Below are 15,464 nucleotides of genomic sequence, written 5' to 3' on the forward strand. Positions count from 1 at the left end.
TCGTATCTTCTGCCCCGGTCCTGCTGAGGAGGGCAGCGAGGGAGCGTGTGGGTGGGCAGCCGGCAGCCAGCCAAGGGGAGAGCCCCACAGGCCTGCAGAGGGCTGGGCAGTAGCAGGGCGCTGCCGTGCCCCAGGGCTGCCTCAGTGGGGCTGGGAGACATGGTCCCGACCCCTGCAGCGAGCTGTGGTGCACGTCCCCATGCCCTGCACTGAGCCGTGGTGCACGTCCCGACTCCCTCCTGCTGAGCCCTGGTGCAGAACCTTTCCCTAACCCCCAGCCTGACCCTCCCCTGTGCCAGCTCCATGCCACCCCCTCGGGTCCTGTTGCTGTCCCCAGAGAGCAGAGCTCAGCGCCTGCCCCTCCACTCCCCTCATGAGGGAGCTGCAGGCCGCCGTGAGGCCTCCCCTCAGCCTGCTCTGCTCTGGGCTGAGCAAACCCAGGGACCTCGATCATTCGTCCCGCATTTTGCTCTCTAGATCCTTTACCATCTTCACTGTCCTCCTTTGGATGTTTTCTAAGAGTTTTATGTCTTTCTTGTGTTGTGGTGCCTGAAACCACATACAGCAGTCGAGGTGAGGACAGGCAGCCATGGTCCTTCAGCTCAGGGCAGCTGGGGTCCCAAAGCCCATTGGTGCTCATTGGTGCAGAAGACAGCGGCAAAGAAGGCACTAAACATCTCTGCCTTCTCTACAAAAGCTGACCATCCTCACCAAGTGATGGACCAATGTTATTTCTGCTCCTCCTTTTGCTGTTAACATATTTAGGAAGCCTCTTCCATTGTTCCCCACAGTAGTGGCCAGCTTCAACTCTAACTGAGCTTTGTCTGCATGACTTTTTCCCTACAAAGGGAAGCAGCACCTGTGTAGCACTCTCATGTCACCCAACCTCACTGCCTGTGGCCATACAATTTCTTTTCCCACCTGGGCCCTAGAAGAAGATCCCTGTGATTCGTGGAAGAACTCTGTAACTCAGAGCAAATGAGTTATAAAGTAGGTATGTGGTTTATTTAAGCACCGGGTGCATGCGGGATAGCTCCCAAAGGCATGCGCACCCTAACACAGCAACCTGCCTTGGTTATATGCAGAAAAGTTACATATGCATGAAGCTGCCCAATACGCCTATACATATGTGTAATCTGTCCCTGCTTTGTATTAAAATTAGCTCCAAGAAGTCATTTCCATAAGGTCCTCCCATCCGTGCCCGCACAGTTCCTTCTGGTGGTGGTGGTGGCCGTGGGGATGAAGGCTGGTAACTCCTCTTCATCGCCACCAGCTGACCCCTGCCTTCATACAGACTCAGCTGCTCCTCAACTCTTGCCCAAACCACACGGTCAGTCTCAGCTGTTTTTTGAGACAGGTTCCCTTATTTTTGCCAGGAAACATCCTCAGTGAGGGGCCCCGAGACTCCTCGTTTCGGTGAATTAGCACAGCAAGTCCCCGTCACCCCCTCACCCAAACCCCCCTCGGCCACCCGTGCTCCGCACCCAGCCCCTCAGCAGGGGTCAGCCCTGAGGCGGCCCCGCCGCCATTTCCCCGCGCGGTGCCACCGCCCCCAGGCGGGCGGAGCGGGGCGGAGCGGGGCGCACGTGTGGCGGCAGCATGGCGGCGGCGGGCAGGAAGGCGCAGGGGGCTGCGGCGGGGCGGCGGCGGCGGCCGCGGGCGGCGGTGAGCGCGATCCTAATCTTAATCCCCATCCCGATCCCATTCCCGATCCAAATCCCGATCCCGGTCCCGATCCGGGTCCCGGTCGCTGCTAACGGTGCCGTTGCATCCCGCAGGGTGCAGGCACCGGGGGGAAGCCGCGCCCGGCGCCCGCCCGTCCCCGCGATGAGGAGGTGTCCAGCGACTCTGAGGCGGAGAGGTGAGGGGCCGGGGGGCTCCCTGAGGGCTCCGGGGGGCTTCCTGAGGCTGCCGGTGCGGCCGGGCCGGTGTTAACGCGTGTCCCGCAGCCCGGTGGAGGGGCAGCAGCAGCAGCAGCAGCAGCGGAGGCGGCGGAGGGAGGAGGAGGAAGAGGAGGAGGAGGAGGAGGTGGAGGAGACGCCGCAGGAGAAGAAGCTGCGCCTGGCCAAGCTGTACCTGGAGCAGCTCCGGCGGCACGGTGAGAGCGGGCAGTGGGGCTGGGGGGCGGCGAGGAGGGGGGGGGACAGCCCGGGGCTGACGCTGGGCACCCGGTGCAGAGGAGGAGCAGGCGGAGGAGGAGGAAGAGGAGAACGCAGCCTTCTTCAGGGACCCTGTCGGCGAGCGGCTGAAGGAGGACGTGGTGAGCTTGGGGGGCACCGGCCCGGCTCCGGGATCATCCCTGAGGGGTGAGGGGGTGGCCAGGGAGCGGTCCCTGAGCCCCCTGTGGTACCCCCCTAGCTCGAGCAGAAGGGCCGGCTGCAGCGCCTGGTTGCCAAAGAGGTGAGTGTGCCGTGGGGGGCAGTGGGTGTCCCCACGCCTCGGCCGGGGCTGCTGCTGGCCTCGCTCACGGCCGTGCTCCCACCAGGTGCAGCCTCCAGACCCGCTGAGCATCCGGGTGTTGCGGGGGCACCAGCAGCCCATCACCTGCCTGGTCATCTCTCCAGATGACAAGTTCATCTTTTCGGCTTCCAAGGATGGCTCCGTCATCAAATGCAAGTGGTTCTGCTTGTCTTCGGGGGCGCTGGCTGGCTGGCACTCTGCAGCGGCAGGGCAGTGGGTAGAGGTGGCTCGGCTCTGCCCTGCCTGGAGGGCAGGGAACTCTGCAAAGCACAAGGCTGCTGGTTTGGGGGCTCAGCTGCAGAGCTGGTTGTGTTGCTCTGGGCTTTTTGTGTCTTGTTCCCGCTCCTGGGGGTGATAGATGGCACTGCCTGTCCTCACAGGGGATGTGGAGAGCGGGAAGAGGCTATACGTGATGCCTGGGGGGAAGAAAGGTACAGGACAGCACATGGGGCACACGGCCCAAGTCCTCTGCATGGCCATCTCGTCGGACGGCAAGTACCTGGTACAGTGATGGGAGGGTGGTGCTGCCACGTGGGGCCACATGCCATCCCCAGGGCTGCTTGGCCCTGTCCCTGTGTGTTCCTGAGCCTCTGGGTTGGGGGCCATCCCTTCTCAGGGTACTGGAGGGCAGTTCCTTCTACTGAGCTGAAGGTTGCAGGGTTGGATCAGCCTTTATCCCCACTGGTACCAAGAGCAGGTCCCTGGGCCCACCCAAGTACATGGGGTGGGAGCTGTGGGTATGGTCGGGCAGGTTTTTGGGCATCCCTTGCTTTCTGCCAGGTTACAGGAGACAGGAACAAGCTGATCCTGGTCTGGGAGGCAGCCACCTGCAAGCGCCTTCACACGTTCACGGGCCATCGCGATGCCGTGTCGGTGAGTGGGGCTGTTGGCTGCAGTAGGACGGGGAGGAAGGCTCCTGCCACTGGGTAGGCAGGGGGTGCTGCTTCTTCATGCTGAGCCTGGGGATGTGGGGGCCTGGAACCTATGGGGTGTCCCCTGCAAGGCACAGCCAGTTCTGCTGGCACCCCTGGGGACAGCTGGGCAGGTTATAGGTACCCAACAGTGTGTCTGTGTGTCCGTCTGTCCCTCCGCAGGGTCTGTCCTTCCAGAAGGGCACGCACCAGCTGTACAGCGCCTCCCATGACCGCTCCGTCAAGGTCTGGAACGTGGCGGAGAATGCTTACGTGGAGACCCTGTAAGGCCCCTCTGGGACAGGGATGTCACCCTGTTGTCCCCAAGTGAGGGAGGAAGGGTAGGGGTGTAGGGCTGTGCTCCCTACAACTCACCGTGTTCCCCACCAGCTTTGGGCACCAGGACGTCATCACGGGGCTGGACAGCCTGAGCCGGGAGTGCTGTGTGACCTCGGGGGGACGGGATGGCACTGTGAGGGTCTGGAAGATCCCAGAGGAGTCGCAGCTCATCTTCTACGGGCATCAGTAGGTCTGGGGTAGGGGGCGGGGGGCTTGTGCTGGTGGCTCCAGCAACTCCTCTGCGTGTGCTCAGCATCACTGGGAGCCTGCAGGTGGTTGGGAACATCGCTGGGCTGTGTGTGCCTGGGTCTGTTTCATAAAACCTTAAAGTGTGCTCATGATCACTGGTTTGTTTTTGTTTTTGTAGGGGCTCTATTGACTGCATCCAGCTCATCAATGAGGAGCACATGGTGTCGGGCGCCGATGATGGGTGAATACAGGGCTGGGAGTGTGTGCAGGGGCGGGCAGGGCTGTGCCCCCACAAGCCTCATTCCTGCTCCCCGCAGCTCTGTTGCCCTGTGGGGGCTGACAAAGAAGAAGCCGCTGGCGCTGGTGAGGCAGTCGCATGGGACACAGGGTGAAAACGACCTGCAGCAGCCCTACTGGGTGTCGGCGGTGGCTGCTCTTCGCAACAGTGACCTTGTGGCTACAGGTACTGGGAGCCCCGGGCTTGCTTCAGGAGGGATGCGGGGCTGGGGGTGGGTCCCTGCACCCTTCCTGGTGCCGGGATGCACACATTTCATCTCTGTTGCAGGTTCCCACAGTGGCAGTGTGAAGCTGTGGAAGTGCGGCGAGGGATTTCGGAAGCTGGAGCCTCTCTGTGACATCCCCCTGGTATGGGGGGGCAAAGTCCCCCAGTGGTAGGAGTCGTGGGATGACTGCGGTACCGTGGTGCTGATGCCTGTGCTGTTATCTCTAGGTTGGCTTCATCAACAGCCTGAAGTTTTCAGCAACGGGAGACTTCCTGGTGGCTGGCGTTGGGCAGGAGCACCGGTACTGTCACCATGCCCCATTTTCCAGAACTTGGACCCTGCCTTCCCCCTCCCAGCCCCTCAGCTGGAGCAGGAGAGGTGCAGGGTGCTGATACCTGTGTCATCTGCAGGCTGGGCCGGTGGTGGAGAGCCAAAGAAGCCAAGAACAGCATCTGCATCATCCCCCTGAAGCGTGGGGCTGCAGCCCCCAGCTCTGGGGCAGCCGACAGGGCCTGGCCCCGGGAGCTGCAGGAACTTGCTCATTAAATCTGTTGATGGTGCTGCTCGTTAAAGCCTTTGTTTGTAGTGCTGCTCCCTGGGGTGGTTGGGCTGCTGGGGCTGCAGTGGGAGCCCCCAGGGCTGTGCCCTGCCTCTGGCCGGTGCAGGTGCCCCCCCGTGCCCCTCTGCCTGGCACAGCCAGACCTGGGTGCTGTAAGAATGCATTTAAAACAAACAACAAAACCCCACTTTATTTACATAAATTACCAAAATAAATAAATAAATAAAAGCACAATCTTGGTCACGGAAAAGAATCTACTCTTAAAAAGGGGTTGGACTCGAGTACCGGGGCCCCCTTCACCACCCTCGGTCTGAGCCCCACCCCACTTGCTCCTGGGCTCTGCAGCAGCCCCGAGGCATGAAGTGGACATCTGGGGGTGCTCCTGTCCTCTGCTGTGGGGCTCCAGCCCCTGCCCGCAACAGGAGCGTGGAGGGGGGCTCTGGCTCTGCTTGGCTGGGTAACCCAGGGCAGGTGCCAGCAGCCAGATCCCTGCAAACCCCGGGGTGAAAACAAGGAGGAAACGTAAAATTGTGCCAAGGGCGCAGCCCCCTCTGCTCGGGGTGGGTTCTGCGTGGCGAGGGGCATGGCTCGGCGTGAGGGGGACGTGAAAGGTTGGGGAAGTGCAAAGGGGAAAGAAAGCAGGGTGTGTGAGGGCAGCGTGCTCTGGGATGTGGCTGTGTGTGGAGGAAGCATTTGGTGCGGCACAGCTGGAGGCAGACAAAGCATGACTTGCAGCAGGGCTTGGCGCAGGGGACAGGCGCGAGGGACAAGCACCACGCAGCGTGGCCTCGTGCCGGGGCAGGGGCTTTGCTCTCCTGGCTGCCGCCAGCCCTCAGCACCGGGGCTGCTGCTGCTGCTGCTCCCCCTGGACGAGGTGCAGACGGATGGGGGCTCGGCTTCCCCCCGCCTTCACAAGGACGATGTCGTGGAGTCCACCGCCTCGCGGCCGTTGCACACTGTGGGCACGTACTGCGAGGCTGAGCCTGGCCAGGAAGGCAGGGGTCAGGTGCGTGGTGGGGTCCAGAGGTGGTACCCGCCCAAGAGCATCCCAGTGTGGCAATGACAGCTGCCCCCCACCCACCCCGGGGTGCCCGTGTTCCCATGGGATGGTGCTGGGCCCCCCCAGGGGGCAGCTCTGGGGCTCACAGCCACTTGCAGTGAGGGAGAGGAGGGCTGGTGACAGGGCAGGCGATCCATGGGCACTGCAGCACCCCTACCTCCCCCGGCCCAGGTTCCCCGGAGTGCCCCCCTGCCCCCCTGTGCCCCCCGTGCTCACCGTGGGACTGGCTGGAGCCCGCAGCCACAACACTGAACCGTGCGGTGCCCACGCGGTGGCTGGCCACGTTCTTCTGCGGCTGGAAGAGGATGATGTGGAGCTTGGGCGTGAAGAGGCAGCCGAGGACCACGGTGCCGCTGAGGCTCACCGAGATGCACATGGTTGTGGTCTGCACCTGGAGGCGGTAGCGGAGGGGTGGGCGTCAGGGGTGCAGCAGCGCCCTGCTGAGGGGCTCCTGCCCCCGTGGGGACGCGCCACCCTGCAAAGCAAGTCGCTTTGGGCACCCCTCGCCACAGCACCCACTCCCCCAGGGCTGCTGACCCTCTCCAGAAGACCCTGCATGCGGCCAGCCTCGCTGCGACCTCTGGGCCCAGGAAGCAGCACGCACGGGGGGCCCTCATCAGCCCTTCTCCAGACTCTCCCAGCCCTGTGAGGCCCAAATCATGAGGACTTCTCCAGATGGGCCCTGCTGGAGCCCCCCCCCAAAACTCAGGCTCTTACTCGATAATCACTAGAGGTCACGTAAAAGATGGGCAGGAAGGCCAGCCAGATGATGCAGGTCGTGTACATGGTGAACCCGATGAACTTGGCCTCATTGAAGTTTTCGGGGCATTTCCTGGTCTTGAAAGCATAGACCGTGCACAGAACAATCAAGAGGACGTTGTAGGTGAGCGAAATGAGCATGTTAGAGTCACGGTTGTTGCACTTGAGGGTGACAATGTACCTCTTGTCAGGCTCGGTCTCCTTGCCTGTGCCGGGTGTCTCCACCAGCAGCCAGATGATGACAATGATCAGCTGGCAGGAGATGAGGGCCATGCAGATGACCACCTGCGACGTAGGGCTTATGAACCGGGGGCGCTGGACCCCTTCCTTCACCCCGCTGAAGATCCTGGCGATGCGATTCGTCTTGGTCAAGAGGGCCGAGTAACAGACGGCAAAGGATGTGCCCAGCCCCAGGCGCCGCAGCGTGCACACCTCGGTGGAAGGCTTGGCGATGAAGATGAAAGTCATGCTGTAGCACATGAGGACGCCGGTCAGCAGAATATAGCAAAGTTCCCGGCCAGAGGCCTTCACAATAGGGGTGTCGTTGTTCTTTATGAAGACTCCGAAAACAAACAGCGTGGAGATAAAACCCAAGCAAGAGATAGTGACGGGACCGATGGCCCAGACATCCCTCCAGCGGATGTACTCTTGGGGCAACTCATAGCAGCCGTTCAGGGTCTCGTTGGGCCAGTAACCCAGACCACAGTCCATGCAGGTGAACTCATCCAGCAGGTACTCGTAGGGCTGGCAGGGGATGCAGATCCAGCAGCAAATGTCCCCAGGCTGCATGCTCTTTATCTCGTTCTTCTTGCAGGGGTCGCTGCACTGGGACACGGGGATGGCTGCCTCTGCCCAGGGGATGAGGCTGGTGTTGAGGATGAGCCCCTCTGCCCAGTAGCCCACCTTCTGGTACCGATACCGCCCGTCTCTGTGGTGGTAGTTGAAGATGTTGTAGCGTCCGATCCCGTCGCCGTAGCGGTCGAATCGAACAACGCTCTCAGTGTCTGTTGGCCTGAACGGAGCTGGGAGGAGAAAGGGAGATGGTCACTGCTCGGAGACCACTGCTTGGTCACTCCCTGTGGCAGGAGCACCCTCAATCCCGGCACGTAGGTGGGGGTGTTTTGAAGAGAGACAGCCCAACCACAGCCAAGAGCCAATTTCCAACCCGCCCCATGCCTTCATGCCCGTAATGCAGCTCTAACTGCTGCCTGTGCACACTTTGGGATCCTGAAAGCAGTGGTGGAGAATGATCTCCCTACGCTTGGCAGCCTCTGGCCAGTGCTACAGGGCAAAGCAAGGGTAGGGGCAGGGAGAGGAGAGCACAGAGCTCAACTGAGGTCTCCAAGGACACATGTACTTGATGGGCCCTGCTGTGGCTGGTCCCACACAGCCCTAGCAGAATGGAGTTGGTTGCCAGCTCTGCTGCACGTGGGGACAGAAGGCCTGGGTTACCTACAAAGGGCAGCGGTGGAGCTGTTAGCATCCTGGACAACCACAGCCCACGGCACGGGGGCTCCCAGGTGCAGGCAGGCCACAGAAATTGGAGGGTTGGAGGTTTAGAATTGTGAAGGCTCGCTCTTCCCTGCCCCTCCACCTCTCCAGCTGTGCAGCCAAGCCCCGTCTCCACCTCTGGACTCACCATCAAAGTTAACGTTGAGCATAAAGTCCTTGTAGAACCTCTTGCCATTGACAGGCTTCATGGAGTCGCAGAGCTTGGTGGTGTTGGGGCACAGCGCCTGGTGCATGTTGTGAAGCGAGTGAGCCATCGCGTAGACCGCGTTGACCACAAAGGTGATCTTGGACTCTGGCTCAAACTTGCCCGTCTTCAGGGAGTGCCGGCTACAGTCCGGAGTGTGGAAGCTGCACTTGAACTTTTGCTCCCAAAACTCCCGAAACCAGGGATTTCGGCTGTTGTTGTAGGGGTGGAGGTTGAGGAAGTAGGAAGCAAACTCCTGGATGGGGTATGCTGCCAGCTCGATGGTGATCGCCCCCTCTGCCACTGCTTCGCTCCCTGCCACCACACTCTCCAGGGCTCCCCACCCATCGCTGGCCACCCACATGAAGGAGACGTTGGCTCTGTGGGCAGCTGCCAGCAGCTCCCGGGCATCCTCGCTCCGGGTGAAGAGCACAACCACTCTGGCATTGGGCTTCTGCAGCAGTGCCCGGACCACACCATCGTAGGTCTTCTTGTTCATGGAGCGTCCCACCTTCTCCGAGGTGGCGATGCAGATGTTGCGCATGCGAGCCTCTTGCTCGAAGGCCTCGATGCCCGTCTCACCGTAGTCACCCTCTGAGGCCACGGTGGAGACGTAGGTCCAGTTGAAAAAGCGCAGGATCTCCGACATGGCTTTGGCTTGGTAGAAGTCGGGTGGAACGGTGCGGGCAAAGTAGTCGTAGCGGGACTTGTCGCTCAGCTTGGCGCTGGTGGAGGCGTAGCTGATCTGCGGGATCTGGAAGAGCCGCAGCAGGTTGGCGACCTGCATGGAGGGGAGAGGGGAGCGAGGAAAGTGGGGACGTGGTCCCACAAAGGACAGCCCCTGGGAGCCCACAGCTCCTAGACAAAGCAAGTGGTTGACGGGGAAGGAGGCAATCAGCTGGCAGCAGGCAGGACAGACGTGCCCGTACCATGGGTCACCCAGACCCCCAGCCTGGCGCTGGAGCGCAGGGAAGCGTGGCCATCCCAGGGCTGGGGCGTAATGCACACCTTCTCCTCCGCTATTCCCTGGGCAGCAACTTGTGCCCACTGCTCAGCACAGCCTGGCCCTGCTGAGGGCAGGATGGAGAAGGTGGCAGGGAGGTCCCAGGCATGGCCGGGGTCTCCATGGGCTGTGGGGTGGCTGAGCCGAGCTGCGGCCAGCTCTTGGCGCCTGGCACAGGGACCTGGGGTCGTTTTCTTGCAGAGGTTTCTCCCTCAGCGATCCCTGTGTGTTCCTACTGCTCGCAGCCTCTGCTCACTTATTATTTTTTTTACTATTATTATTTTAATATTTCATGCGCTCCCCTCTGAGATTCAGGGCAGGGAGTACAATGGATTCATGGCAAAAGCAGAAACTCCACCGCGGGCGACCTGAGCGCTGCTCGTCTGCCAGGACAAAGTTGGTGCCTGCAGCACGAGGATGGGGAGGGGGCTGGGGGGCTGGGAGGGGGGACAGAGGGGCTGCCATCGCCCCCAAGCCCCAAGGGACCGGCACCCCCAGTCGCCTGCTGCAGCCGCTTCCTTCCCCTCGTTATCTTCAAAGGAGCGAGAGTCCTGCTAATGAGGCCGTTAAAAGCCCCAGCTCTCCTGCAGCAGTGGGGGGGGAGGAGAGCCACACACGGCTCTGCTTCCCCTGCAGGAGATGCTGCTTAATTAACGTGGACAAACGTTTTTAGTGGCAAATCGCCCTAATGGCAAGAAGGCCCCAGAGCGTGGCAGCGCCGTGCCATGGCCGCAGGGACACGGGGGGCCTGGCACTGTCCAGCAGCCCCGGAACGGTGACCCCCTGTCCCCTCCCCGGGGACACCGTGGCCATTCTGACATCAGGAGGCCCCACGCAGGCATCCTGCACCCAACTGCGTGCCCACCCTGCTGGGGCCAGGACCCATGGAGCTACAGGTGAGCTGGCTTCGGGGCAGCCCCATGCGAGGACAGGGTGCCCAAACACCCCCACTGCAGGCTGTGCTTGTGAAGAGGGGCTGGGACATCCAGACACTGCCTGATCCTGTGCCGCTCTCCCCCCCGGGAGGGACCCATCTCTGTCCAGGTCCCCATCCCCAGCAGCAGGGACCCAGGGACACCCCCTCCCAGGACCTTGCTGCTTTCCCAAGACCATCCCCATGGCTCCGGGGGCCTTTTCCAATTACCCACACCTTCCCCTCCCAAGCGTCAGCTGGAGAGACGTGCCCCAAGTCTCACTCAATCCTGATTATCCATCCTGGGCCACAGAGCCACATCCTCGCCCATCCTGGGTGCTGCCACTAAGGTCACCCATGCCCTGTCCCTGCAGGCAGAGCCTCGCACCACTGCGGCTGTGGCCATCCAGGCCTGGTGGCGTGGGCAGCTGGTGCGGCGGGCGCTGCAGGTGGCAGACACCAGCGCCCGGCGCATCCAGGCCTGGTGGCACAAGGTGGCCAGCCAGAAGAAGGAGCAGCAGCGCCTGAAGGTGCTGGTGGACTACGTCAGGAAGGAGCGGGCCAGCGTCCTGCTGCAGGCTCAGGTGCGGGCGTGGGCAGCCCGGGCCAGGTACAAGCGCTGCCAGGAGGCCGCCCGCACCATCCAGACCCACTGGCGGCAGCACACGCGCCACCAGGAGCAGGGGACAGCGGCCAGCGGCTGTGCCGGGGATGTGGACCTGCTCATCGAGGTCATCCTGGGCTGAGAAGACCCTCGCATGCTGCTGCGGAGCCTGGGGCAAATAAAGCATTGTCCCCATGGAGGGACAGCCACCGGCATGGATGCAGCCCCCTGCGTGGTGGCAGGGCCGGGCTGGGAGCACCACAGAGAGGGGGCTCCCAGCTGAGGAGCTGGAGCTCCCCTGCTGCTGCCAGGGATGTGACAGTACGAGGGGGTGCCTGCACCCACCCTAGCCCCAGGCAGGTGGAGATGGAGGCTTTCCTTAGCAGAAGTGAGCCCCCCTGGCAGAGCCCGGCAGGGAGGCAGGCACCAAGCCCAGGGGTGGGACGGGCTCTGGGCTCCTTGCCTCCAGGAGGTCTCTGGCCGGTGAGGTTGGGCAGCTCTGCAGCCGGGTTGTGCCCTCCTGCCACTCCTACCCACAGCCCAGCCCCATCTCGAGCGGGATACCTGGATGGAAACGTCGCTGTAGGAGCCCCCGATGACGCCGGTGATGGCCATGGGCACATCGTCATGCACAGCGTAGGAGCCGTCAGGACAGATGTGCTCGGAGCCATCCACCCTGGTCAGGGACGCACGGACAAAGTCGAGGGACTGCTCGAGGGCGTAGGTGTCCTTGGAGCAGGTGTCGAGGATGTGGGCGCCCAGCCTCACCCCGGGCAGGATGCTCGGGTCCTTGTTGATCTCGTCCAGCGCAAAGAGCATGGCCTCGAGGCGCTGGATGCCCCGGTGCTCGTTGATTTTGCCACAGTCTTCGCTGCCCACTCCTTTCTCGTGGATGGGGAAGAGCCCCCCGATGACCAGGTCCCCCTCGGTGCTGATCTCCTTCTTGCTGGTGGGGCCGTGCACGGCAGCCAGGCAGGAGGCCAGGCGCATCAGCCAGAGCCAGGCAGCAAAGGGGACCGCCATGGGGTGCGACGGCACCAGCTGGGGACCCATGTGCCCCATGTCACCCGGTGCCAGGTGTCAAAGTGGGGGCAGCCTGGCCCCGGCCATCGGGTGCAGGGGTGGCACAGCGTGGTGATGGCAGGGGGTCGTGCTGCCCCGGCGGAGCCCTTGGTGCCTGGAAAAGCAAAGGGGTGCCATGGGGTGAGCTGAGAGCATCCCCCCATGCAGCACCCAAGTCAAAAGGGGACACTCGAGGCAGCCGAGCCAGACACTCGGGCAGTATCATCTCGTGTCCCCGGCCCCAAGGTGCCCCACCAGCCCAGGTTCCCCCAGGAGGGTGCCCCTCGCAGCCCACGGACGGGAGAGCTGAGCAGATGTGACAGCTCCAGCAGCGACCCAGGACTTGCAGGACACCAGCGAGTGACACAGATGCGGGCAGACACGCAGGGGCCGATCCGGCTGCCCAGCTCCCCAGGATGAGTTGGCACGTGCAGGGAGGCAGGGAGCCAGCTCCTGCAGCAGCTCCAAGCAGCACAGCCCGGCAGGGGAGAGCTTTGGGAAAGGATCCAGGGATGTTGCCCAGGGGCAGGGGCATCATCCAGGGCAGGGACAGAGGCAGACCCGACGCTGGCTCTGAGCAGAGCCCCCAGACCCCAGCGCCGCCTGCCCGGCTGGGGACGGCTCCTCTGTCCCACAGGCGAGGGGCCTGGGGGACATCCAGCCCCCCCGAGCCCCCCTGAGCCCCATCCCCACTGGGCACCGAGCACAAAGCGCAGGGCGGAGGCACGGGGCTGGCTCCAGCCTGCGGAGCTCAAGGCTGTTCTCTCACCACCGCCCCTTCCTTCCCCGTACACTAAATTCAGAGATTTCAGTAAAAAGTAAGAGGCAGGTTTGCTGGCTCCTTCTGCATAAACCACGGAGGAGCTGGGGAATCAAAGTCTTTTGCAACAGACAGGCCTTTTTTTGGCAGTAAATGAGGTCCCCTCAGAGATGAGTTGTCTCTTCCCAAGCCAGGCAAGGGATTTGTTTCCCATTTAAAGTCGGCTGCTGGAATCCCGCAGGGCCGGGCTTCTGGGGGCTGTGAGAGAAGGGGACACCCCCACCCCAGCAGCCCTGGACCCCAGGTGGCTCCGGCTGTTCCAGGGCAGCTGCTGAGAGCTGTCAGGGGAAGGGCACCTTCAGCTCTCCTGAAAGGATGCTCCCCAAGCACTGTGAGCTCTGTCAGGGAGCTGGCGATGCCCGTGGCCCTCCCTGGAGCTGCTCGGTTGGGCTGACATTGTGCTGGGGGCGGACAGCCCCTCGGGAACACCCGGATGCCTCACATCGGGCTGCTGCGAAGCACCTGGCAGGGCAGAGCCACGTCCATCCCGACGGCCGTAGTGCGGTGGGAAGGCTCCTGCCAGCTCCCAGCTGCTTGCAGCCTACCCTCCCGAAATCATCGGCAATTAGCAGTGTTTACGACGTGCCGTCTGTCCTGTCCCCCCCCCTCCAAGAGCTCCCTGACACCCACACACGCGGGGACGGGGGTAACGGGGCCGTGGGGTGGCTGGCCCGGCACACAGCCCCCCGCAGCACAGCGAGGGGAGACCCCTGCCCCTGCCTCACCTCCCGGAGAGGATCCGTGTCCGGCTCACGGCGTGCACGTGTGCCTGCAGCTTCGCAGCCCTGCACCCGGCCACTGCACGGGGCAGCTGTGCCATCGGGGCTGTGCAAGCCATGGGGCACGCTGCAGCGAGGCACGGGCACGCGTCACGCACGGGCTTGCACACCCGTGTGGGGCACGATGCGTGCACAGCCGTGCAGGGGTGCCGTGCGTTTGCTGCGAGCGTGCCCATGGCAGCATCGTGCGGGCAACAGGCCCGTGCGGCGCGCGTGCCCACGGGGGTGAGCGTGCCGTGTGTGCGCGTGCAAAGGTCGGGCGCTGCAGCACACGCGTGCGGTGTGGCCGCTTCGGAAGGCACCTGGGGGAGTGTGTGCGCCCCGTTGGGAGCTGCCTGATGTGGCCTGGAAGCACCTGCATCCCCGCCGCCCTCGGGGTCCCCTGCTGGCCCCATAGGGCCCGGGTGCTTGCTCCCCATCACCGCAGCCTCTTGGTTCCCCTTGTCCAGCCAGGGGGAGCAGGGGGGAGCTGGGAGCATGGGGAGGACTTGCGAGAAGAGGGGCGCAGCTTCGGGAGGTGAGGGCACCCCTGCCCCGTGCCCCATGCTCGGGCGAGGACGTGGTGTCCCCAGCTTTCCCCAAGCAGCCGGCTGTCCCAAAGCGTGCCGGGGGCTGGCTGCCTCCACCTGGCAGAGCCAGAGCAGGGCCCGAGGGGCAAGCAGGGTCCCACAGCGGTGTGGGGCGAGCGGGGGGCAATCGGGGGGCGAGCAGGGGGCGAGCGGGGGCTGACCCTGCACCTACCGGAGCCGTCCCTCCGCTGGGGGCCGCGGGCATGCCCCGGCTGGGCACTGCGCCCCCGGAGCTCTCCCCGGGGCTCTCGGCGGAGCTCCCGGTGCCCCCCGGCGCGGTGCCGGTGCCGGGCTCTGCTCCCCACCCGCTGCCCCGGGAGCCCCGGTACCGGCACGGCGCTGCCGGCTGCGGGCAGCGACCGCGGTGCCGCGACCCCGACGGCTCCGGGGGGTGCCCGGGCATCGCTTTTCGGGGCTGGGGCTGGGAGCGGCAGCGGGGTCCGCGGCTCTTACCTGGGCCCGGCGGGCTGAGAGCCGGGAGGAGCCGGGAGGAGCCAGGAGAAGCCGGTGCCGGTGCCGCGGCTGTCTCCGGAGCTGCGGCTGCCGCCCGCCTCCCGCCGCCGCCTCTGACTCTCCGCCAGCCCCATCCCGGCGGAGCCGCTCCGCCCCCGGCCCCCGCCCCGGCCCGGCCCCGGGCAGCGGCGCCCCGCGGGGCACAGATTTGGGCAGGGCTGGCAGCACCGCAGCTCGGCCCCGGAGCCCCCCCCGGCCGCCCCCCGACCCGAGCACGGGGGTCCCGACCCCTGCCCCCGGGTGCCGCTGCCCCGTTGTGGCCCCGCGCTCCCCAGCCTGGGAGATGCTCCCCGGGTGGCCTCCTCCGAGCCGGGGTGCAGAGAGCTCCGGGGTGTTCGTGTAGGGGTTCGGCTCCCCACCAGCCTCCACCATTTGCCCAAATTCTTCCCGGATCTGTTCAGCCACCCAGCGTCCTGCTGTGCCGCGTCCCCGTCAGTCCCACACTGGGAACCCCGCTGTCCCGGAGAGCCCTGAGACCCAGGGATGGGAAGGAGGTGATGGGGGTGACACAGGGACAGGCTTGGGGGGGCTGCTGGGGTGCTGACAGTCCCCGCACTGCCCCCAAGCCACCCGCTCACCGCCCCATGCCTCATTCCCCCACTGCCGCGCTGCATTGCAGCAAGGTCAGCCCCATGCTGTCCCCCAGCCCCAGCAGTGCTGGTCCGGGAGGATGACAGGAATGGAAGGCATTCCTCCACAGCGAGGTCCTCCCTCAGGTCTCCTGC

General features: G+C 64.0%; 2 protein-coding genes across 2 annotated transcripts; one reads left to right on the forward strand and one right to left on the reverse strand.

Annotated features, from left to right (window-relative positions):
• The first annotated feature begins 1,566 nt into the window (after positions 1-1,566).
• RRP9 (ribosomal RNA processing 9, U3 small nucleolar RNA binding protein) lies at positions 1,567-5,195 on the forward strand. Its single transcript, XM_084530357.1, has 15 exons — positions 1,567-1,665; positions 1,779-1,861; positions 1,950-2,098; positions 2,178-2,260; positions 2,359-2,400; positions 2,486-2,612; positions 2,841-2,962; positions 3,241-3,333; positions 3,555-3,655; positions 3,762-3,896; positions 4,078-4,140; positions 4,217-4,362; positions 4,465-4,544; positions 4,630-4,703; positions 4,813-5,195. Exons 1-15 carry the CDS (start codon positions 1,600-1,602, stop codon positions 4,946-4,948), a joined length of 1,500 nt encoding a protein of 499 aa, XP_084386483.1. The 5' UTR covers positions 1,567-1,599; the 3' UTR covers positions 4,949-5,195.
• Positions 5,125-14,768, reverse strand: GRM2 (glutamate metabotropic receptor 2). Its single transcript, XM_084530356.1, has 6 exons — positions 14,680-14,768; positions 11,561-12,173; positions 8,420-9,257; positions 6,739-7,802; positions 6,238-6,412; positions 5,125-5,944 (listed from the first exon to the last, which is right to left on the reverse strand). The coding sequence occupies exons 2-6, from the start codon at positions 12,056-12,058 to the stop codon at positions 5,871-5,873; spliced, it is 2,649 nt and encodes an 882-aa protein (XP_084386482.1). The 5' UTR covers positions 12,059-12,173; positions 14,680-14,768; the 3' UTR covers positions 5,125-5,870.
• Between the last annotated feature and the right edge of the window lie 696 nt (positions 14,769-15,464).

Source organism: Aythya ferina, assembly GCF_964211825.1.
Source record: "Aythya ferina genome assembly, chromosome: 10".
Classification (NCBI taxonomy): domain Eukaryota; kingdom Metazoa; phylum Chordata; class Aves; order Anseriformes; family Anatidae; genus Aythya; species Aythya ferina.

What these genes read in the sequence shown, in the direction of transcription:
- RRP9 (XM_084530357.1), top strand. Translation starts at nt 1,600, where the DNA reads ATGGCGGCGGCGGGCAGGAAGGCGCAGGGGGCTGCGGCGGGGCGGCGG. An exon ending in GGCGGCGGCCGCGGGCGGCG is followed by an intron (nt 1,666 to 1,778) that starts GTGAGCGCGATC and finishes TGCATCCCGCAG; the next exon opens with GGTGCAGGCACCGGGGGGAA. An exon ending in GCCATCGCGATGCCGTGTCG is followed by an intron (nt 3,334 to 3,554) that starts GTGAGTGGGGCT and finishes GTCCCTCCGCAG; the next exon opens with GGTCTGTCCTTCCAGAAGGG.
- GRM2 (XM_084530356.1), bottom strand. Translation starts at nt 12,058, where the DNA reads ATGGGGCACATGGGTCCCCAGCTGGTGCCGTCGCACCCCATGGCGGTC. An exon ending in ACAGCGACGTTTCCATCCAG is followed by an intron (nt 9,258 to 11,560) that starts GTATCCCGCTCG and finishes CCCTCCATGCAG; the next exon opens with GTCGCCAACCTGCTGCGGCT. An exon ending in TGACCTCTAGTGATTATCGA is followed by an intron (nt 6,413 to 6,738) that starts GTAAGAGCCTGA and finishes TACCGCCTCCAG; the next exon opens with GTGCAGACCACAACCATGTG.